Consider the following 24,006-nt stretch of genomic DNA (forward strand, 5'->3'; position numbering starts at 1 on the left):
AGCCCAGAACTCAACAGGAGGGGGGTGGGGGAGGAGCCAGAGCCGTGAGGGAGTACAAGGAACCACCAGGATTCAATCCATTTTGCGCATTGGCCGCAGTGAGACGGCCACTTCTAGTTTCGACCGGCCAGAACCCAAAGTGGCCAGACTTCGGGTTCTGGCTGTAACATATATATCGATTCAGACGTACAAAATCTACCAATTCACCTTTAATGTCACTACCAATTTTATTCTTGAATAACGAGTATGTTAACGTTGTAAAAGAAAAGATCATCATATCAGTGCTTTATTGTGACTGTCTTCACCTCAGTAAAGAATTCGTAGGAATCTTTTGCCCCCTCTCTTCCCACTCCTGATGCCTTTATGCCTCCAAAGGGCAAATTAAGATCTCTCACAAGCCAGCAGTTAGTCCATACAAGACCTGACTGCAGTTTCTTAGCTACTCGGTGAACACGTCCTACATCTCTTGTCCATAAAGTAGCAGAAAGGCCATATTTCACGCCATTGGCTTTTTCAATGACTTCTTCTTCCGAATCAAAAGGTACCACACAAGTCACTGGCCCAAATATCTCTTCTTGCATACAACAAGAGTCTTCCTTCAATCCAACAATCACAGTCGGCAACATGAAATAACCACCTCGGTGTTCTGGTGGAATGCTTAACACATCTATGCCTTCTCCACAAACAACTGAGGCTCCCTCCTCTAAAGCCTTCTTCACATAGCCTTTCACCTAGAGGAAAGAAAGTGTCAAAGTCTCAAAATATATATAAACATATATTTGTGCGTACATTTGAAAATAAGGCCCGTTTAAACGGGCACAGGATAGTGGTAGTCGAGTATCAGTAAATTTACCAATATACTACTACTTCATTCATAGCGGTAGTAGAAAAACAGTAATTTTACAGATATTCTACTACATTTATATAGTAAAACAATATTAATAACTGATATTCAGGCCTGTATTTACATCACAGGAGCCGATAGGCACAGATGTCTTGGTACCTTAGATTTTGCCCTGACGCCCTCCACAAACCCGCGCCCGACGGCATGGCAAGTGTGCTGGCTGTCCCAGCTGTCACTTCTCCATTATTTCCCTTGTCCATCACAGGTAGCTACAGGTGCCCCTTAATACTGAGGATATGTCTGGCTACCTAATACTAAGTAGCTAGAGTTGCCCCTGGCTGAAGGGTGATCTGGTCAGTGGAATGCAGAGAGCTGGGTGAGTAACCTCTTATTTACAGTCTGCTATGGAATTTGCATAGGTAAGGCAGGAGGGAGGCACTTGAGGAGGGGAGTGAGCCACCTTTCCATAAACAGGTGCCTGTAGGCACGTGCCTACATTGCCTTATGGTAAATCCGGCCCTGCTGATATTTTACTATGACATTAGCTGCCCCTGCTCTCACACAGAACTCTACGCTGGTGGTGCCAAACACTTAACCGCATGCAAATTCATATTGACTTTCATTAGCTACTCTGAAAGAATGTGGGCAAAAAAAGTGCAAATGAATGCATATAGTATCTAAAAAATTTGCACGAAAGAAAACATTTGAGGTTCCCGTAATGATAAGTGTGAACCTTTCCTAAGGGATCAGTTTAACTAACACCAAACTTAAAGAGAAACCATGACCAAAAATCGAACTTCATCCTAATCAGTAGCTGATACCCCCTTTCCCATGAGAAATCTATTCCTTTTCACAAAAAACGGATCATCAGGGGGCTCTGTATGGCTGATATGGAGGTGAAACTCCTCCCACAGGAAACTGTGAGAACCATGGTACTCCTGGCAGTTTGTGAACCTCATTGCATTGTGGGGAATAGCTGTCTACAGCAGCTACTTCTAGTGACATCACTTGCCAGCAGTAAAAATGTCACCATTTATACATAATTATTGTAAAAATGGAGCACTTTTTTCTATTACAATATTTTCACTGGAGTTCCTCTTTAAAGAAACACTATCAATGTCCAAGTGTTCCAACATATACAACAATATACAAATAATGCCCAAGTAGCTGTGTAAACAGTTTACTACTTTTCATGTTAAATGTCAGAGGCAAAAGCTGTAATTCATTGTGTGCAGATTTTAGCTGCGTTTGGAATGTCTCATTTGCATAGGTGAATCTCTGCAGTCTGACATGCTAAGGGCCCGTTCAGACTACAAAGTGCGGACCGCAACGCATGCGGACCGCAAAGCGTACGAACGCACGCCATCCGCGTTCGTATGCGTTGCGTGGCTGATCCCATCACTGAAAAGTGAATGGGACAGCCGCGCGTTTTTGTAAAATCTGCGTGCAGCATGCGTTTCCGGACCGCACAGGTCCGGAACGCATGCTGTGTGAACATCAGACATTGCACTCTATGCAATGTCTGATGTCCTGCGTGTCGGCCCCCCCGCACGCGTTTCCAAAACGCATATGGAAACGCGTGCAGTGTGAACGGGCCCTAAGAACAGTGTAATACTGAAGCAGAGTTATATGAAAACAAAAGCCTGTCAAACATCAGGTTTCACACACACAATTACAAATGATTATGTTGCACATAAGATACATTTCCTCTGCTCTCTGCGAGAGAAAGCTCTGCCTGTCTCTGACTGAGAACTCTGCACACGCAGAGTTAACAGATACACTGTGAGAGATTCCCTTCTGCCCTCATGGCTCATTTTCCCGTCAGAATTACAGCAGACTGCGGTCAGAAAAGGTAAAAGGAATTAGATAACAGTAAACAAAGAAATAAGGATTCAAATGTACAAATCCACCTGTACTTAGCAGCACTTCCCAAACATTTCCTATCTCAATTGAAAAAAAAAAACATGTTAATCAATAGTGTTCCTTTAAGATAACAGGAATAGTTGTGAGGCAGTTGTCCAGGAAGCCAATTGTTTTATTTCACAGCTTAAACCTGATTGGTTGCTCGGACTGCTGTTTCACCTAACCTCCATATTCCATTGCACTAGTGTTAAAAATTTGCCACCATTCCATTTCCCTTTGCTCTCCATCATCTAGAGGAATTGAAATAAGTATCATTAGCTTGCCTTTGCCAAATGGTTCTGGCTGATCAGAGCTCCCATGCTGGCTGTTGGATCCGATGGATTGCCAACCTTCCATTTTCTTGTAGCTTCTACAAACCTCTTAAGAAACTCTTCATACACTGAACTCTGAACATATATTCTGCTTGTGCAAAGGCAAATCTCCCCCTGTGAAAGAAACACATGATTAGGAAACCGTGTACATGCCTCAGAAAGTTTTGCCATTCAACCCAGATGTTCAAGTACCCATATTCACAGTGAAAAAATGTACCGTAACCTTTACCATTGTATTATTATACATTTTTTACCTACTTTTTGATACTTTTTAAATTTCAGAGTGCTAAAAAGTTATTTTAAACAGAAGATGAACAATTATCTGCTAGGAGAAATCTCAGGAGAAAAGGTGAATTGAATAACGGCCATAGTTGTTGAAGAAATCCACTGCTCTGTGTTTCTTTACCCTGATCACAGTGTCTAGTTGGTTCTCATCAGCAGCTGTGGATAGACAGCAGGAGCACTGCCTGACTCTTTCCCCATATAGTAAACACCAAGGTTTAAAGGGAATCTGAAGTGAAAGGCATATGGAGAGGCATATGAAGGATGCCATATGTATTACTTGTAATGCCAATACCAGTTGCTTGGTAGTCCTGCTGCCTGGTCTCTTTGGCATCAGTAGTGTCACACCCCTGAAATAACCATGCAGTCTAGTCAGACGTCAGTCAGAGCTTGATCTGCATGCTTGCTCAGGGTATATGGGTACAAGTTAGAGGTAGATGATCAGCAGCACAGCCAGGCAATGCACATTGTTTAAAAGGAAAAATAAAACGTCAGCCTCTATATTCCTCTCACTAGAGTACTACTTAAAGCGGACCCAAACTAAACTTTTTTTTTTAATTCAAAATATTTAGTTGCACCACTCTGACACATACAAAGATCAATAAACACTCCTTTAAGCCTATGAGCATTTCAGTGTATGCTTTTCACCCTTCTATTTTCATAACTAGGGTTATACAGGTGGCAGCCATTACTTCTGAGCTTGGTAGGTTTTAGATCATGGGTGTGTTTGTCATCAGCTACCCTCCCTCACAGGGGCGTCGTCTATGTGAAATCTCACACAAGCTGAGATCACCTCCCCTGTGACATCATCAGTAGCAGCCTGTGTTTTGTTTGTCATCATGCAGCTGAAAAAAGGCTGCTATTTATCATTATAATTTAGAAAATATATTTTATTTCTGAAATCTTGTATTTTTAATTTGGGTCCACTTTAAACACCCTCAGTGCTTCCTGCAAAGTGAAACCAATGTCTAGATTCTAGTTTTTTTTTTTAGGATTTCCACAAATTGTAATGAAGAAATGTTTTGACATGTTCTATCAGATAGGCATTTAGCTTGAAGGTGTCCATCCTTTACCTGGCACACAAATAGGTCATTATGAACTTGCATAATGCAAAAAAGTGCAGTGTTTAAAAAAAAACACACACACACACACACACACACACACACACACACACACACACACACACACACACACACACACACACACACACACACACACACACACACACACACACACACACACACACACACACACACACACACACACACACACACACACACACACACACGCACGCGCACACACACACGTTCTTAGCAAAGATGAACAAAATTCATTTTGTTCATGGATGTTGCACAGATCCTTCACCTCATAACATGGGACATTACAGTCTCACAGAACCTTTTTTTGTGAATTGCACTCTACAGTTACCTAAATTCTGTACATTATTGCCCTCTGCTGGTAAACCCTATTCATTGCTGTTATTTGTATCTTTTTGTTTGTGTTTGCATTTCAGAGGTGGTAGTTATCTATTTGTCCTCAAAAATTGCCTATTTTTTTGGTAACATAACAGTTAAGGGGGCAGCAAATCTAAAAGTGTGCATAGATAGGTCTTAAGGTGCCCACCGATGATATCTTGATTGTACAATGTTACCACTATGTAATATGAGGGTCTACCTAATGCTAGGTACACACTATGAGATTTTCTGTCCGATTTACTGTCAGATCGATTATTTCCGACATGTCTGATCTGCTTTCCAATCAATTCCCATTCACTTCTATAGGAAATCGATGGGGAAATGCTCGGAGATCGATCGGAAATCAGATCGGACATGTCGGAAATAATCGATCTGACAGTAAATCGGTTTCCGATTGGACATGTCGGAAATAATCGTTTCTAGAATTCAGCAGCTTCTTAGCTGCACATTGCCTCCCTCCCCCACCTTTGAGTGTGAATATCCAAAATGCTATTATGAATTCTTGTATGCCTATACCAGAGTTTCCAAACCCAGTCGTCCATAAGGCCCCAAAATAATGTGTTTTTTGGGGGGAAATCTATAAAGGTAGTTAAAGAACAACTAAAGTGAGAAGGATATAAATGCTGACATATTTATTTCCTTTTAAACAAAGCACATTGCCTGCCTGTCCTGCTTTTCCTCTGCCTTTAATACTTTTAACCACAGACCCTGAACAACATGCAGATCAGATGCGTGACTTAAGTATTACAGCATTTGACGCATGCTTGTTTTAGGAGTGTGATTCAGACACTACTGATGCATGAAGGATCTGCAGGATGCCAGACAACTGGTACGGTTTAAAACAGTACTGTCCAACTTAGTGGACCTAGAGGGCCAAGCTCCTGGGAGCATTGGTCTGGAGTGGCAGAGCGGCAACATCCTGGCTTTGGGGGTGGAGCCAAGTGGAGAGAAAGAGGCAAGTCTGGCAGAAGTAGAGAGAGCAGGGGGACTGACACAGCAAACAGGCTTGGCCGCAGCAAGAGGTCTCGTGGGCCAAATGTGGTCTGCGGGCCAACAGTTGGACAGCACTGGTCTAAAAGGTAATAACTATGGCAGCCTCCATATAGCTCTTACTTTAGGTGTCCTTTAATCAGCACTGCTATGGCACTAATTATCCCACTTGTGAATATGTGAGCAGTGTTCTCCACAAATTTTTCTTCCAGCTGAGGGGCATGAAAAAGTTGCCAGGTGGGGCGTGACAGGGAATGCCGGCACAACTCTGCTTACAGCATAGGAGGAGGATGAGGAGGAAAGCCAACGACAGCCGGGTGCTCACCAAAATTCCCTAGGTGGGGCACCTGGCTAAAAGAGCCTGGGGAAAACTCTGTGTGATGATTCCTGCAAAACATGTGCTGTTGGTGGACTTCGAGGACAGGGTTGGGAAGCACTGGTTTATACGAAGCATGGTAATGGCTGTTTAGTCTCTTACATATATAGAGTGCTGAGTGGGGTCCAATGTAAAATTTGCACTGTGGCCTATGGCTGTGTAGCACTGCCACTGTAGTTTAACAATGCGTATAAGACACTGCAAAATAGAAAACAGTTGCTTTGGCTGCATGCGATGCTGGCTGGCACATTATTATTTTTATTTATTATATTCCACTGCACTCTGACAACTTTCACAAAAATTACATGATTATTGCATTTCTTCCCACATAATGAGCAGCAATAATCCTGATTTTGGCCACCAGGTGGATGCAATTTATATTACTACTTCTCAGTGGCGTAGCTAAGGAGCTGTGGACCTGATGCAAGTTTTACATTGGGGCCCCCAAGCACTCTGTACATAACAATTCATACGGCGCACCAAAACCTGCCAATGGCAACTACAGTGTCAGAGGTACAAGAAGGGGAAGGGAAATAGCTTGTTAATGAGTAACACTATTCAAAGTATCTATAGAAGTGATTATTATGAACACAGGACCAATAGAGAGCTAATACTGCAGTTGAAGGAGGGCCCTAAGAAGCCCCTCTGGCCCAAGAGCCCGATACAGTGGCAACCTCTGCAACCCCTATTGCTACGCCCCTGCTACTTCTATTTTCGCCTGGGGACTGTTGAAAGACAAACATAGCAACCTATTTCTACATTATTTTCCTATTTAGGATCTCAGCAGTTGCAAAACTTTATCAGCATAAAAATGTAATATTGCTTTTTTTGTTTTTGTTTAAATCTTTTATTATTCCTTAGTAGAAACTGTTTAATTTAAAAAAGGAATAATACGGTGCAGAAACCCTAATCTACACAATTTAGTGGAACAAGCCATTAAATAGGGATTGTCAGCCACAAAATCAAATTCCATTTACCCACTGCTCTGTGTTAATTATGCAGCCTGGAACCTCACCCTGCATTGCAAGCACTCAAATCTAATCAGAAATGTTTCTGCTGTAATAAATCTTATCTCAGTCAGCCTAGTTCTATTTTGGCCATCGCCGACAAGACGGTAGCTTGTCATCACCACTCCCACATTGCTGCTCCTCACTGATTAGATGAGGGCAGTCCAGTGAGCTGTTGAGCTTAAATCTGATCTATGCTCACATGTGTTTACAAAGCAAGCTAGCTGTGAAAGTGCAATTTCTAGGAGAAAAAAAATTAAGGGAGGAAATTACATCAGGATTGGTTTCAGTCAGAGGGAGTCAAGATGGCAAATGCCAGGAACAAAATTCTCTTTATTTACTATATAAATTCACTGAAATCAAAGCATGGACAGTATAATACATATATTATGTAAGTAGAACAAGTATCTATCTACTTATATATTTGTTTTTTTTTCCTGGCATAGTAATGCTGACCCTGCTGCTTTAACTTCCCTGGTGTTAGGATTAAAAGCTGTGCAATTTTTTCTCAAGCATTTAGACCCTAAAAACATACCACAGAGATATCTGCAGCAGCTCCTGCATATAACTTGCTCAGGCACGGGCTTACTGCTCTGGGCTGCAGATTTCCGTCCCGAGCCTGACTTGGGATTACCGCTAAGGAGGTTAAGAGCAGAGACTCACTAAAAACCATGAAGCCAACTCAAATCAGTGCCTGAAAAAAATCTGGATGACCACGTAGCTGTACCTGTGGACTGTTTTGGTGTTAGCTGCAACATGCTCATATAGTATGAGAAGGTGCTGCACACTGAAAATACAGCAGGCAGACTTATACTTGCAGTGCAGTAGCAATGATTCATTCTCAGTTATTTCAGTATTACCTAACATTATAGTGCTAAGGAGAACTAACTACGCCAATCTCACACCTGATTTGTAAAACTTGAGCGAACAGTGGTGGCAATACATTCCTTTAGATCTGCATCCTCAAATATGATAGCAGGGTTCTTTCCTCCAAGCTCCAGTGACAGCTTTTTGTAGAATGGGGCACTCTTCTCAATTATATGCTGAGCAGTTACTGTACTGCCAGTGAAGGAGATGAGAGGGACATCGGGGTGACCCACAAGAGCCTCGCCAGCTTTTGAGCCTGTACCAAACACTATATTGATGACACCAGGAGGGACACCTGCACAGAAAGAAAAGAAAGGTCTCAATTTCAATAAAAATGGTGTCCTTAAAGTACACCTAAACTGAAAGGGATATAGAGGCAGTCATATTTATTTCCACTTAAAGACTACCAGTTGTCTAGCAATTCTGCTGATGTATTTGGCTGCAGTAGTGTCTGAATCACACACCTGGAACAAGCATGTGGCTACTCTAGTCAGATTTTTATCAGAAACACCAAATCAGCATGCTTGTTCAGTGTCCATGGCTTAAAGGGTTAAAGGTAGAGGCTCAGTACTAGGACAGCCAGGCAATTTGCATTGTTTCAAAGGAAATTAATATGTCTGTCTCTGTATCCCTGTCAGTTCAGGTGTGCTTTTTTTTAACCTATAATAGCCTATAGGCTGGTACATGCCGTACTAAATGACTGACAAAGTGAACCTTAAGATTTCTTATTTCCTATTGCATTGTTTCAATAATCCTATATAATAATTCCTAACTGTCCCTGCATCATCATTTGTCCCAGTGTGCGTGTGAAAACTGAACTGTGCATGTGCGCGCAGTTCAGCCGGCTCGGTCTGTGCTGTCCTTGTGGTTGCAAGGGCAACAGGGACGCACAGCGCAGAGCTGGGAGGATGATGGGGCCAGGAGGGGGGGAGCGGTGTGTGTGTGCTGGAGCGCAGGTGCGTGCTGTGGTGGCGGTTACAGACCTAGAGCCTGTTTTTAAACGTGCTTAGGTCGCTAGTGATAAATAACATGATCATATAAAATTTCCACTTGCCCATTTATTATCAAGTGTTCTCTTGAAACAGATGCAGGTTGTCTAGCCATCCACTTAGTTTTCATGATGTCCTCTTTTTGCTTATATGATATCCAGGATACCAGAAATACAGTACATAGCCAGCTCCAACATAAAGGAACACCCGTTATGGCATCAATTTATCAAAGGTTATACGATAAAAAAAAAAAAAACAGGAAAATACTGCATTCGGTATTCAGGACTTTTTTTTTGCTAATTCAGCAATATTTTCATAGGTGCTGTAGAAGTTTGGTAATTTACTGAAATACTATGCTTCAATTCACATGCTGTTTGTGCAGTGAAAGCATTATAATAGTAAGAGACATCCCCACATCCCTTTAGAATGTACATGTTTATTATACTGCCTCTGCTCACTTTGAATCTATTAGTCTTTTTTAACATTTTATTTAATTGCCACAGCTTAGATGCACTTCCAGGAAACATTACACATGCCATGCTTAGGTGATTTCCTCACTAGCTCCTCTGCATCTTCAAACAGGAACCTAAGGGGTTGAACGGCTGAAGGGCCGCAGGGGCAACCTCTTTTGTTCCCGATCTCTCTACACACTACCTGGGGGTTAGAAAAGCTGGACCCTCCCTAGAAGGCTTTGGATCCTATCACAGGGACTTGCAGGAGAGAGAGGCTGTTCCTATTGGCTCTCTGCTTCTGTCAATCATGGGGATATCCACACGGAAGGCATTCGAAGCTGGTTTTCAACAGATGAGAGCTGCCGGTAATTAGAAAGCATGTTCCTGGGCTTTACCGCATGCGTTGATCTTTATGAACTGACATTTGATGACATGTGTTAGAGGTATTTACCACACAAGTCGGTAATTTACCTCACTGCTCGGTAATTTCAGCTTGCCATGCAGTAACAGCCTTGATGAATTGACATTTTACTAAATGCTCCATAAACTCAGCTGTTTTCAGCAATACTGAAATGCCATACAGTGAAAATCCACATACACTACCTGCTTCATCCATTAACTTGCACATCATCCATGCTGTAACAGAGGTCATCTCACTTGGCTTTGCCACAACTGTATTCCCACATGCTATAGCAGGAGCGATCTTCCAGGTGAGCAGATAGAGGGGCAGATTCCACGGGCTGATTAGTCCAGCTAACAAAAAGAAGCATAATTAGGAAAACTGATGTAACAAGGCCCCAACCAACCTCACTGTAGTCAGTATTACCAACTCCAACAGGGGTGCGCACTGTATAGTGCATGCAGTTGAGGTGGTCCATCTGGGTACACTCTGTAGTGTGGTGCTGGATAGAAGAGGCAAAGAAGCGAAAGTTGTATACTGATCGTGGTATATCCACAGTCCGAGCTAATCCTACAGTCTTTCCTGAAAAGCAACACAATTGAATTAGCGTTACAAGCAACCAGACATCAGGTTTGTATTTATTTGTTTTTTTTAAATAAACTCATATGTAAACCTATACAAATAATCAGATTTAGAAGTCAAGCTGCTGTGAGTCACTATGCTTATGGCAACTGACTTTTCTGTAGTCCACTGTTGATGACTTTAAAGTTACATCATTAGAATGGAGTACTTTAAAAATGTTTATTGATCCACTTAGTAAACAATTTCCATTGATGACTTACTTTAGGAAAACAATTTCTTATCTGTCATGCTCAATTGATACTCCAAGTAAACTGGTTTGAAATTTAAACAAGCAGCAATTAAAATAATTGCTGACCTACATAAAAAAATAAACATGAAAAGAAAAAAACCACTTTACATTCCCTTTACATGGTGGACAGAAGCACAGCCAGGGAGGGCGCTGATGGGAGAAGTTAAGTTCTGAGGAGGCCATATGGACCGAGAAAGAGATTAGTGCTGAAATGTCACGTAGGCATAAGAAGAGTTAAATCTTGAGAAGCCCTGAAAAGAGTTAAGTCTTGGGCAGCCAAGTGTGCAGAGGAAGAGTTAAATCTTGGGCAGTCATGTAGGCAGAGGAAGAGTTAAATCTTGGGCAGCTATGTGGGCAAACGAAGAGTTAAGTCCCGGGCAGCCATGTAGGCAGAGAAAGAGTTAAAGGACAACTGAAGTGAGAAGAATAGGGAGGCTGCCATATTAATTTCCTTTTAAACAATACCAGTTGCCTGGCAGCCCTGCTGATCTATTTGGCTGCAGTAGTGTCTAAATCACACCAGAAACAAGCATGAAACTAATCTTGTCAGATCTGACAATAATGTCAGACGCACCTGATCTGCTGCATGCTTGTTCAGGGGCTATGGCTAAAAGTATTACAGGCAAAGGATCATTAGGATAGCCAAGCAACTGGTATTGCTTAAAAGGAAATAAATATGGCAGCCTCCATATCCCTCTCACTTTAGTTGTTCTTTAATCTCCTTAGCTGTGAGGCATGGGGGGTTGCAAATCCACAGCTCAGAGCAGTAACCTTCAGCCAGACTTGTGGCGACCAAGGCAAGGTTAATGCAGAGCATAGTGTTCAGCAGGCATTTTCACTCACTTCTCGGAGATCCAGACACCGGAAGCCATTCTTCTTCTTGTCCTCCGAGACTCTGCATCCCCCTGGATGAGATTGCCACCTGTTGTCATGACTACAGCTGGCAATCTCACTATAGGGTTACAGTGCCACCTGGAGTATGGAAAGATAACTGCAGTGCTGGATCCCAGGGAGGTGAGAAGGAGCAGGGGCTGCTGCAGGTTTTTTGGCGGCATGATTGTTTTGCGGTTTCAAAGTCTAAAAGCATGCAAAAAACAATTACACCGCTTTTAGACCCTAAAATCTGGAAATAATCATACTGCCAGGGAAGTTAATGGAAAACTATAAAAGTTAACTCAAATTCTAAATGCCACATATATTTCTAGTTATTACTAGCAAAAAGCAATACAAAGTCTTTTTTTCATCTTTTCATTTCTTATGTGAAGAAAATCACATTCACAGAGAACTGGTTTTACTGTTGGAATTACTATAGAGGACTGTGCCCAGCACATCCAGCATACAGAAATAGCACTGGCTACAGGCTGTAATACTGTTACTGAAATGTCTTCAGAACAACAGAAAGGAGAGATATAGCATCAAAATAGTGTGTAAATAACTCATCAGCTTCAGCTCTGTGTGTCTCAGTCTCTGCTTTACGCAGTTCTAAAGTAAACAGTCAAGATTACAGCCAGGAAGAGCTCATTCTTAATGGTAAGTGTAAGCATCCAAGAACAGGAATAAAGTGAGGGTCCTTCTCTTTAGATCCTTTCTCTGATCTAGTTGAAAAATAGTTGTTCTCTCAGTTGTTCTCATATGATCTGTAAGAAAGCAGTGGGTGTGGGCAGGGCAGAAACAAACAGTAATTCATTCCTCTGTGAATAGTGAGAGGGAAGTGGCATCTATCTACATGGTACATTCCTGCCTTCGATGCTGACTTATGAAGTAGGGACCTGTTACACAAGGCTGTGATAAAAGACCTCTGAAAAGTTTTCCATTGTTACTGGCTAAAAGCTCTACAGGTATGTGGGGTATACAGAATGACAGTTTCTTTGATAGCTGTCCTTTAAATCTTGGACATCCATGTGGTAAGTCCTGGGCAGCCATGCGGGCAGAGGAAGAGTTAAAGGGACACTGTAGGGGGGTCAGGGGAAAATGAGTTGAAGTTACCCGGGGCTTCTAAAGGTCCCCCACAGACATCCTGTGCCCGCGCAGCCACTCCCCAATGCTCCGGCCCCGCCTCTGGTTCACTTCTGGAATTTCAGACTTTAAAATCTGAAAACCACTGCGCCTGCATTGCCATGTATTCACTCCCGCTGATGGCACCAGGAGCGTACTGCGCAGGCCCAGTATGGTCTGTGTCTGCGCAGTACACTCCTGGTGACATCAGGGGAAGCGAGGACACGGCAACGCAAGCGCAGTGGGTTTTTAGACTTTAAAGTCTGAAATTCCAGAAGTGAACCGGAGCATTGGTGAGTGGCTGCGCGGGCACAGGATGTCTGCGGGGGACCATTAGAAGCCCCGGGTAACTTCAACTCATTTTCCCCTGACCCCCTACAGTGTCTCTTTAAGGGAGAAGGCTTCCATATTTATTTCTTTTTCAACAATACCAGTTGCCTGGCAGCCCTGCTGATCTATTTGGCTGCAGTAGTGGCTGAGTAACACCAGAAACAAGCATGCAGCTAATTTTGTCAGATCTGAGAATAATGTCAGAAAGTCAACACCTGATCTGCTGCATGCTTGTTCTTGGGCTATGGCTAAATGTATCAGAGGCATAGGATCCGTAAAAAAGCCAAGCAACTGGTATTGCTTAAAAGGAAATATGGCAGCCTCCATGTCCCTCTCGCTTCAGGTGTTCTTTAAGTCTTAGGTAGCTATGTGGGCAGAGGAAGAGCCAGGGTTCGTTCAGACTATGTGCGCTGCCGTGCGCATTTTGACAGCACGCATAGTGTGCGACACGCAAGAACGGTAGAAGGGCATAGACAGACCTTCTACCGTTCCCATCATATGCGCTGCGCAGCAGTACGATGCGTTATCACACTGCTGCATGTATTTTCGGGAATCGCAACGCAGATCCCATTCACTGTAGTGAATGGGATCTGCAGCGCATATTAGCGCAAATGGCGTGCGATCGTACGTGTTGCGTTCCGATCGCACAGTCATCTGCGCTGAATGATGAGAATGAGGCTTTAAGTCTTGGGCAGCAATGTGGGCAGATGAAGAGGTAAAGGACAACTTAAGGAAGAAGAATATGGTGGTTGCCATATTTATTTTCTTTTAAACAATACCAGTTACCTGGCTATCCTGCTGATCTCTTTGGCTGCAGTACTGTCTGAATCACACCAGGAACAAGTATGCAGATAATCTTGTCAGATCTCTCCAGCACAGAACTATCACATGACCCCACCTACCTCCTCCCACCACTGCTGAGAAAACATTAACACATATAAGAATTGAGAAGGAGAGATACATAGTGCAGGCATTCTGTTAATATAGGCTACTTTTCAGGATGAGCATCTTCAAGTGTTTTTGGGTGTGGCAGTCCTGAGAATACCCCTACGATCCCGCACTCCCAGTAATAAAGAAAAAAAGTAGAGGATACAGCCCCTCCCTGTCATTTGCAGGCAGATGCTAGTTATTACCTGAAATAAAACTGATAAACAGTTGGGCCACCTTGCTTTCCCCAGGGCCTAGGCAGTAGCTTTATATGCCTAGCCCTGTACCTCACATAGGGTGAACATATCCTTACAGAATACCAACCAGCAACCTGATCTGTGTTAGGAGACACGCGTGAGCGATTTCACAGGTCTCATTTGCATTCATGAGATGAAAGATGGGTCAAAATGATGCCTGTGGAGCACAAGTACACTATTAAATGAAGCCAAATTCATGCTATATGCAAGTGTGGGGCACACAGTTCTGGTGTAAGCTATAAACAGGGCCGGATTTGTACTTTTTACCGCCCAAGGCCAACTATACCGTCTGGATGGTTCTTATCTCTGTGTGCCTCAATAAGAATTCTACTTACTTTCCATCATTGGATGTCACAGACAATAACTATTTTAGTAATTTGTGTCTAGATTATTAGTTATGTTTTCCTTAAGAACTTTTATGTTATGTTTGCCATATCATTAATGATGGACCCATTGTGTCACTATGAGAGTTAGGCTGATGTGTACCTGCAGGATAGAGCTTACAGGTCTTGCAGGGACGACACAAGTACAGGACAGATAGTTCAAAGGATAAAGCTGTCTTTGTAGATAGGGATGGCTGCATAAAACAGCTTTACTGCCCCTCACTGAGCCGCCCCTAAATTTCTGGTGCCCTAGGCCATGGCCTATGTGGCCTTGCCAGAAATCCGGCCCTGGCTATAAACCTATACATAAGAAACATAAAAGCATTTCTGAGAAGAGAGACACAGCTACACTACAAAAGCTTGCAGAGGCTTTGAAGGCTGAAGCCATTGGAAATACCCATTCTCATCTATAGTACATGCTGAACAATCTATCTATATGATTTATGCAAAAATCATTTCCTTTAGCATGTAAGTGAAGTTTCCCAGTTTGGAATCTGCAGCCATAATCAGTTCATTTCTGAGTCATCTTCTGCTGCCAGCTTTTATAACATTTTCTATGGCTTGCAAACTTGGTGGTTTGTCCATGACACAACTGACTGAACACATTTGTTTAGTGATCACTCTGAGGTTTAGTGAAACAGCGATGCAAAACTTGTGTTTACAGAGATATCCAACCAAAGCATACATCGTCTTGGTTATCATCTGGAACTGCTTGTCTAAACAGTTACACAAAAGTCCCTATGAAATATTTGTCTCAAGTGTTGCTGGGTGACGCACCAGCTTGTACATTCTGGTCTTTTTCTGTAACAGGGGATGTCCAGCTTTCTCTCATATAATCCTGCATTCAATCCCCTTCTGTTTTTTTTTTTTATAAAACTAATTTAAAGCCAACCAAACTCTGAGAAAACCTTTTAGTTAGTTTTGAAAATTGTGCTAAAATGTATGATTATTTTAAATCAATTTTATTAACTATGTACCTGTAGTTGAAAGATTTTCGGACTTCCTGTCCAGATAGGAAATGTGGCAAATATGGTAACAGCAATCTCACAGAAAATGTTTTTGCCAGTGAGGAAGAGGAAATTGACACTTTACTGCCCAGTGATGCTCTGAGGGTCACAATAGTGCCTTAGGTGTCCCCTGGTAGGAAGTGATGGGAATACTTCACACCACATAGACAACTTGAACAATCTAAAAACTCCAAATCTTCTCCATTCTAATACTCCAATACACACAGTTTTTTTCAATAGGAAATTGGAGTTATTGACCATAGCCAAGGTGAAAACACATAATGAAGGAGCTTTGTCTAATGTATTGTATGCCAACTAAAGATGGCAATAAGATGCTAATAATTCTACCCTGCATGCAAGTTTAACACAAATTGTATGCCGTTTGAAATTGGGCCAATCACAATTGGTAGAAAGGGCATTTGATTGGCTCAGCTCCAAGCTGTATTTAGTTTGGATTACATTTCATGCAAGGCATAATTATTAGTATCTCTATGACCATCTCTACATGTGACATCTCTCCCTATCACCACATCACAGTGTCTCTCTCTGTCTGTCACACAATAAAGCCTGGGACCTACTGGAAGCGATTTTACAGCACTCGCCATTTGTTGGCAATCTGCAAAGCGCTACACCAGTGAATCCCAATGGGGCAGGTCCCACTCGCAGCAAATCGCTGCTTGCAGCATTTCAGGAGCAATCCTGGAGCAATTGCATCAGTGGCCCGTGATCTCTCCCAAGAATTGCGGCCAAAATTACAGACTTCCACAATTTCAGAAATCACCAGTGCTTTCTGTCAGAATGCAAAGTGTTGGTGATTTCCAAAATTGCAGATCGCTCTAGGAAATCGCAATGGCACACGGAATCCTGTTTGCTTTTGACTTCTACAATTTCAAAATCACTGTCGCTTTGCAATCTATCACAATGTACAGCTACTGGGTTCCAGTTCCAGAGCACAAATAGAAGACGACTTAACAAGCATGGTTTGTTTAAAAGAGTTATAAAGAATGAAGGTGTTGCAATTGCCCAAAGTCCAGACCTCAAAGTGATGAAAATGCTATGGTGGGACTTTAAGAGAGCTGTGCATAACTGAATGCTCACAACCTTCAATGAACATGAGAGATTGTTAAGTTCATATAGAAAGCAATTACTGGTAATTCAGGTTATTATTGCTAAAGGTGGTTCTACAAGCTACATGATTACTCCATTTTGGATTTTTGTTCAATAAATAATGATGTGGTGGAATCTGCTGTGTGTTGTTAAACATCCAGGGTTGAATATACCGTATTTTTTGGACCACAAGACTTTTTTGCTCCCAAAAGAGGGGAGAATAAGTCAGTGCGTCTTATGGTCCGAATGCACTTATATGCTCCTCCCCACAATACCTTGGCAGAGTCCCCCATGTCAAGTGAACCCCATCTCACAAGATCCCCATGACACACAGATACTTTATGGCAGAGCCTCCCTATTTGAAGAGTGCAGCAGAAGCCTTCTTACCTTTCCAGCCAAAGCGAGTCATCCATCTCCTCTTCCATCTTCAGCTAGTACATAAGACGCTGCACCGGCACGTTAGGAGTCCTGTCTTCTGTTGCTGTACTTCCTAGTCTTGCATCAGTATGGCAATGCCTCCTCCTGGGTTGGTGCTGCAGTTCAAAGTGATTGGCTGAGGCAGGACTTCTAGGTCCCCCCAGCAGAGGTATCGGAGCCAATGACTTTGAACTGCAGGGCCAATCCAGGAGGCGGCATTGCCGTACAGACGCTAGACCAGGAAGTATGGCAACAGAAGACGGGACTCCTAGCATGGCACTGCAGTGTCTGATTGTGCTACATTGCCGAAGACGGAGAAGGACACGTGCCAGCTGGAGAAGTAAGAAGGCTTCCACTACGTTTTGCAAACAGGAGGCTCTTGCATAGGGTATCTGTGACTGGGGGATGTTATTTATGGGGATCTTGTAACATGGGGATCTATGTGGCATGGGGGATCTTGCAGCACATAATTCCTCTTTTTCTCTACAACAAATTCTTCCTACAGCTTGGGGGGTAAGCTCCACAAGACACCCTGCACAATGGACGCACCAGGTTTAGTTATTTTATTTTTCCATGGTTTTTGTCCTCTACACCCAAATAGTTATATACGATAAATAGTTTTCGAACCAGCTAATGCCTAATTTTCTTTTTACTGTGTTGGTGTACTTTCTCTTTTTCTGATCTATGTATATGTGTTAGCTGAAATACAGTAAGTGAAATCATGTAGATTACCTTGGTCTTTAGACTCCGCTTGTACAAACTCCTCCATGTGGCTCTCTATCAGGTCAGCGAGCTTGCACATGATTGTAGACCTGTCTTGAGAAGTCTTGGAAGACCATAATGGGAAGGCAGCCTTGGCAGCTTCTACTGCAGCACTGACCTGGAAAACAAGATTTTATAAAGTTAATTTACAGAGTATATACAAGAACTTTCCATATATTCTTGTTTTAGGTGTTCTTGCTATGTTTTAGAGTATGATGATATCTTTTTGAAACACGGATACCAGATATTCACATTTTTTGCACTTTGCTATGAATCAAATCTAGAATGAACTATACAACCACACACATAAAACAGGCAATTTGTGAGGTATGAGATGGGCATACAAATTGGTTTCTGTAAATACAGTATAGCTCTATTTGTTACACCAGCGATTCTGAATGCTCAGTTTGCAGTAGGGCATACATTTCCATTGCCCAAATCATTGCGCTTAAATGAACAATAAATCTCTAGTTTCTTGTATTCATGCTGGAAGTGAGAACAAGCGAATGCCTTCTGATTTAAGAGGTCAGTGATATGCTGTGCATTATTTTTTGCTGTTCGCTTTTAAAGTGTACCTGTCATTGGGGAAAAAGATCTAGGTTTACTTACTTGGGGCTTCTCTCAGCTCCCCAAAGCCTTATAGGTCCCTTGGTTTCCTCCTGTTGCATTCTGTTGATGAGCTATGACCCTCCTAAAGGTCGCCAACTCACTGAGCTCTCCCGGCCATGGAAGCACAAGAAGGTGGCGCGCACAGCCCGGGTTTTGCATGCCCAGTAGCCTGTGACAGGCAATCTTTCGGATGGTCACAGCTGATCAGTACAGTCCAACTGGATAAAGACGTGGGACCTGTATTGCTTCAGGTGGCTGGAAGGAGCCCCAGGAAAGTAAAATAGAACTTGTTTCACCATGAAATGTTTACTTTAAAGCTCAATTCCAGCAATTATTTTTTACTTTATTTCTGAATAAAGAGCAAAAAAGTTCTGATCTCTGTGGCCTTGCAACCTGGAAATGAAGCAATATTTTTTTCAGTGGGTACTACAGATGGTCAATAAGATACAAATTATTCCAGCTTTCATTCAATTCCAATGTAAATCTTTAGCAGTTCAGAATTGATCAAACAAAAAGCACTTTCTGAAAGTTTTATCAGCTCATTTCAAAGCAGCATAAAATTGGGGGTAAAGGAGTGGGGGTTGGGGCAGGGCCCGCCCTGATACTTCTGCTGGGAGGTCCAGGCCACTGAAGTTACGCCCCTGGTCCAAGGGACAGGAAGTGAGGGAAGATTTGTTACGCTAGGTACACACCATACAATTTTCTGTTAGATTTACCTGCCAGATCGATTATTTCCAACATGTCTGATCTGAATTTCGATACATTTTTTTATTTTATTTGATCGATTTTCATTCAGTTCTATGAAAATCGATAAAAAAAAATAGGAAAAATGATACAAAAAAAACGATTGGAAAATCAAAAAATCGATCGAAATTCAGTGTTAGAAAAATTGATCTGGCAGGTAAATCTAACAGAAAATTGTATGGTGTGTACCTTGCATAATGAGAATGAAGGACATCACTAATAACCACAAAATTACCTCTAAATGAAATATACAAGTTGTTAAAAAATTGTTCAAATAAATAAAAGTGGGCTTTAAAACTATAAAGAAGGTATTTGGTAGGCGTTCCAGTTTTATTCTCGAAAGCAAACATTTACAAGCCATAAACTAGAAGTTATTTAGAAATTCTGTGTTCACATCTGATATACGCAGTGGGTTCGAAAAACCATTAGCCCTTCATAACACAACTGGATGTTTGTATGCACCCAGCACACACTATCCTGCAGAAAGATTCCCATGACAATGTAATATCCAGCACAGAGGATGCCCATGTCCCTGTCTCACCTCTTCATGGCCGCTGTCAGGCACCTTGCAGTAGACTTTCCCTGTAGAAGGATCAAAGGAATCAATGTAGGATCTGGTAGAAATAAATGTGCCCCCAATGTAATTCTGCAGCTCCAGGAGGGTATTTTGTTTTTCCATGTTCGCAGAAAGCAGCTGCGGTATGCTAGCCAAGAGCTAAAAACAAGCAAGTTGAAGTTTGGACTGTACATCAGTTAGCTCCTCCCAGTTCTGCAAATCTACAACCTCAACAAAGTAAGCTGGAATGTCACTCACAGGTAAAATGGGTAAACAACAAAGGTCACACTAACTAAACAAAAAAAGCTGGTATTAACAGCTCACTAAAATGTTATGAAATACATAATTTTACAGAAACAAGATGATAAAAACAAAAAATCGTAATCGCTAAGTTTTTAGAAGTGATTTTTCTTAGCGATTCTAGGCATATGCCTAGCGATGTTTGGAGCATTTTAGCATAGCAATTTTTTATTCTTTGTACAGTATAGCTGGAATTGTACAGCTTTGTCGAAAAAAACCAAAAAAACAAAAACGGTTGGATAATCGCTCTGTTCTAGTGCTTTTTAGAGTGATTTTCCACTTTCCTATACGTAACATTGATGCAGAATCACCTCAGAAATGCTGCAGGACCTGCGTTTGCATTTGGGGGAAAAAAATAAATCACATTGTTCTGGTGTGATCCATCCCATACAAAGACATTAGCCAATCGCTTTTCAAAGCACTCGCATTTTATAAAGCGCTCAGAAGCACTTTAGGTGTGTACCAGCCCTTAGGGCCCATTCACACTAGAGTGTTTTGCCGGTGATTTCACCAAAACGCTCAAGCGCTAGCACTTTTTAAGCACTAGTGTAATCATACCCTATGGGCCAGTTCTCACTTGGGCAATTTGCGTTAATCGCCAAATGCAAACGTTTAGCCTGCACCATTTTCAGGTGATTTCCCGGTGATCACGTTTAGTGCTATAGAAGCGCTAATCGCGTTTGCGGAAAAATCGCTGTAGTGTCCAGTGATTTTTCCGCATTAAACGCAGAAAAATCACCCCCGCAAAACGCCGGTGGAAATCGCCGGCGTTTTGCACTTTTAGGTGTGAATGGGGCCTTACATTGTTTATTCAATTCCAGGCAAACTGATTAAACCATCTGAAATTCAATAAATGTGGAAATGCTTGCCTGAAAAAAAAGGATGTCGAATTCTGTCCAGCCACTTCTGCAATTTAGATGGCTACACAGTAAAACCAAAAAGCAGTCTGGTAAAAGACCTGACTGTTCTCCATGGTATTCCACTACACAGAAGGTTCAGGACTAAAGCTCTGTACACACACCAGATGAAAATTGGCAGATGTGGCCAATAGAGACCGCCTCTGCAGAGGATCTAGCGTGTACAGCCATCCCAGATGTCCCCAGCCCAGCGTATCGATTCGGCCAGGCCAAGAGCATTGTTCTCCGTACTCACCTCGCTCACTGTGTAACGCAATATGCATGCAAATCCATCTGCCCTCCTTCTCCCACCCCGCATAGCAACAGAAGGCATCGCTAGCCAACAGGTCCAAATCAGCTTTATTGGCAGGACCAAATACATTTAGCATTGCCAAAGCAAAACATTAACATGGGGAGGATGGATTGTGGGAATAAGGGAATGATATAGAGGGTTGGGGTATATAGTCCATAGGTGTGTGGAGGATATAAGGGACAGTATGGGGGACTGGGAAATACAGTCCATAGGGGGTGTACAGTCCATGTGGTATGTTCCTCTCAGTTGGTGGCAGGCTGTGACATATCGGGCAGCTATTTGCACGGTTGTTTCCTCCTCCCCCAGTAGGATGTAGTTTCCTCTCATCCGTGGAGGTAAAATCCTGGATCTGGTCAGAAAGTCTCTGGAAGTGGACAGTCCTCAACAGATTAGTGATGTATCTGAACAGCATCAGTCCTGCACTGTCCCCAGAGGTATAAAGTACTGATCTCTGATGGGTGACACGAGGGCAGTTTCTAGCTCCCAGGGCGAGGGTGTAAAAATAAAAATAGTGTAGGTACCCCCGTATTGGTGGTCAGACGTCCCCTCAGCACATACTTACCCACCTATGCATATGTCAAACATATGGTCACTATCCTCATTACCCTATGCCACCACCTATGCGTACTGAACAAGGAAATATGTTTCAAACATCATCAATGCCTACTGACATTCCAGTGTACACTGATTTGACAGCTCGCAGCCAGCCACAAAGCACTTCTGACTCTACTCCACCGGATTTCAGTAATGCTACTCCAATGTCTGGTTTTCTCTCCCAACATGAGTAGAAAGTTTGTTATATTGTTAGACATTTTGTTTTATGTTTACATTTTGATGCTAATTTTGCATACCTCAATGTTATGAGTCGCTCAGTCGGAGTAATTGATCGACGATAATTTGTATCTTCACATTGAAGGGCATCTTTCAACTTGTCCAAAAGGGCATCAAAACTGACAATTGTGAAAATGTCTATTTTAGTTACTGATGCGGTTTGTTATTTCAACAGTTGTTTATTTTTACAAATACTGTTTTTTGGTTGCAAACAAAGCTAATTAATAAGTATGCTCACAACATGGTTGACAAAAAAAATTAAACAAAATAAACCAAATAAACAGTAAAACGTTGCAACAAAGGTTTCATTACTGTCTTTCAAATGTTGTTTGTTGCATTACAATGTTATATCTAAAAAGGTATGTAACAGGGTAATTTAAGGTAAGATTATTGTAAAAATGACATATCTTTACAATGGATATAACTATACTAGTTTCTGGGTACTCAGAATTAGCTATAGGCCTTATGCAGTGTATGCCTAACACACCAGGAACAAGCATGAGGCTTCTTGCACACTGCAAGCGATTCTGATTCAGATTCCGCTTTTTAATCAGTTTTTACATCAGATTCAGATTCCGATTTGCAATGTGCAGGGAGAAAACTGCAAATCTGAATCTGAATCGGAAGTAAAAACAGATTAAAAAGCGGAATCTGAATCTGAATTGCTTGCAGTGTGCAAGAGGCCTAAAGGTAATTTTTTACCTTTATGCTTGTTTCCTCTGAGGCCGTCACAGAGCAGCTGTATTTGTACTGACATTAGATTACACACAGGTGCACTCTATTTAGTCATTAGCACTCATCAAGCAATGTCTATGGGCAACTGACTGCACTCAGACCAAAGGGGGCTGAATAATTACGCACACCCCACTTTGCAGTTATTTATTTGTAAAAAATGTTTGGAATGATGTATGATTTTCGTTCCACTTCTCACGTGTACACCACTTTGTATTGGTCTTTCACGTGGATTTCCAATTAAATTGATTCATGTTTGTGGCAGTAATGTGACTGATTCAACTTTAAAATTTACTTTTTGGAGGAGGGTGTGGGCTGATTTTTTTTCATCATATTGTGTGATTGGATGTAGGTTTACGTTATACTTTTGACAGCCCACATCTCGTATATATGAGATATTCAAGATGCTTTGTTTTGTGTGTGAATGTAAGGTTTTCAGATTCAGTGCCTGAAAAGAGCACATGGGAATTATGAATTTATGAATCACACATGCCTGTAGGGTAAGACAATTCTTGTTCACTGTAGAGCTGACTGGGTAACCAAAAAGACAATTACCAATCTGAGGCAGCAGGAGGAAACAACTCAGGATTGTTTAGTTAAAATGCCGCTTACAGAGAAGTACAATATATACTTTGAATCTAAAAGGTGTCAAGAGGCTGTTACAAGCACTTGGAATAAAATGAAGGGGTGAATAGCATAAAAGTTCTGACTTCAGGAAAATGAAATATTTTATAGATAACAGGGGTGTAAAACAATAATCTAAGGGGCCAAAATTTAGAACATAGTCAAAGTCACGGACCAAATAAAGATTTAACATTTATTGAACAGTCTCAAACTACCGTAAGTGGCGTAACTATAGCAACCATGGGGAGGGGCTGCTCCTCCCTCTTTTGTAGAGTAGCGTAGTGGAGCAGTTTAATATTTAGCCACTCTAGTGCCACTTTGGGTCTCCTCTGATCATTGTGACAGACACATGCTCTATGCTGCATACCTCTGGCTCCTGAGGCATGTGACATGACTGGGAGAAAGAGGTATAGAAGCATAGCGCGCTCC

The 24,006-nt window shown here is 42.0% G+C and overlaps 1 protein-coding gene across 2 annotated transcripts; it reads right to left on the minus strand.

Annotated features, from left to right (window-relative positions):
- Nucleotides 1–208: 208 nt before the first annotated feature.
- On the minus strand, nucleotides 209–20,047 carry ALDH8A1 (aldehyde dehydrogenase 8 family member A1). Of its 2 annotated transcripts, XM_068231613.1 has the most exons (7): nucleotides 19,867–20,047; nucleotides 17,943–18,090; nucleotides 10,343–10,498; nucleotides 10,120–10,269; nucleotides 8,114–8,370; nucleotides 3,031–3,192; nucleotides 209–731 (listed from the first exon to the last, which is right to left on the minus strand). In XM_068231613.1, the coding sequence occupies exons 1-7, from the start codon at nucleotides 20,002–20,004 to the stop codon at nucleotides 279–281; spliced, it is 1,464 nt and encodes a 487-aa protein (XP_068087714.1). In that variant the 5' UTR covers nucleotides 20,005–20,047; the 3' UTR covers nucleotides 209–278. The 2 variants fall into 2 exon arrangements, with proteins under 2 accessions (XP_068087714.1, XP_068087715.1); XM_068231614.1 differs by lacking the exons at nucleotides 17,943–18,090; nucleotides 19,867–20,047 and adding an exon at nucleotides 11,631–11,735.
- Between the last annotated feature and the right edge of the window lie 3,959 nt (nucleotides 20,048–24,006).

Source organism: Hyperolius riggenbachi, chromosome 4 (genome assembly GCF_040937935.1).
Source record: "Hyperolius riggenbachi isolate aHypRig1 chromosome 4, aHypRig1.pri, whole genome shotgun sequence".
NCBI lineage: Eukaryota > Metazoa > Chordata > Amphibia > Anura > Hyperoliidae > Hyperolius > Hyperolius riggenbachi.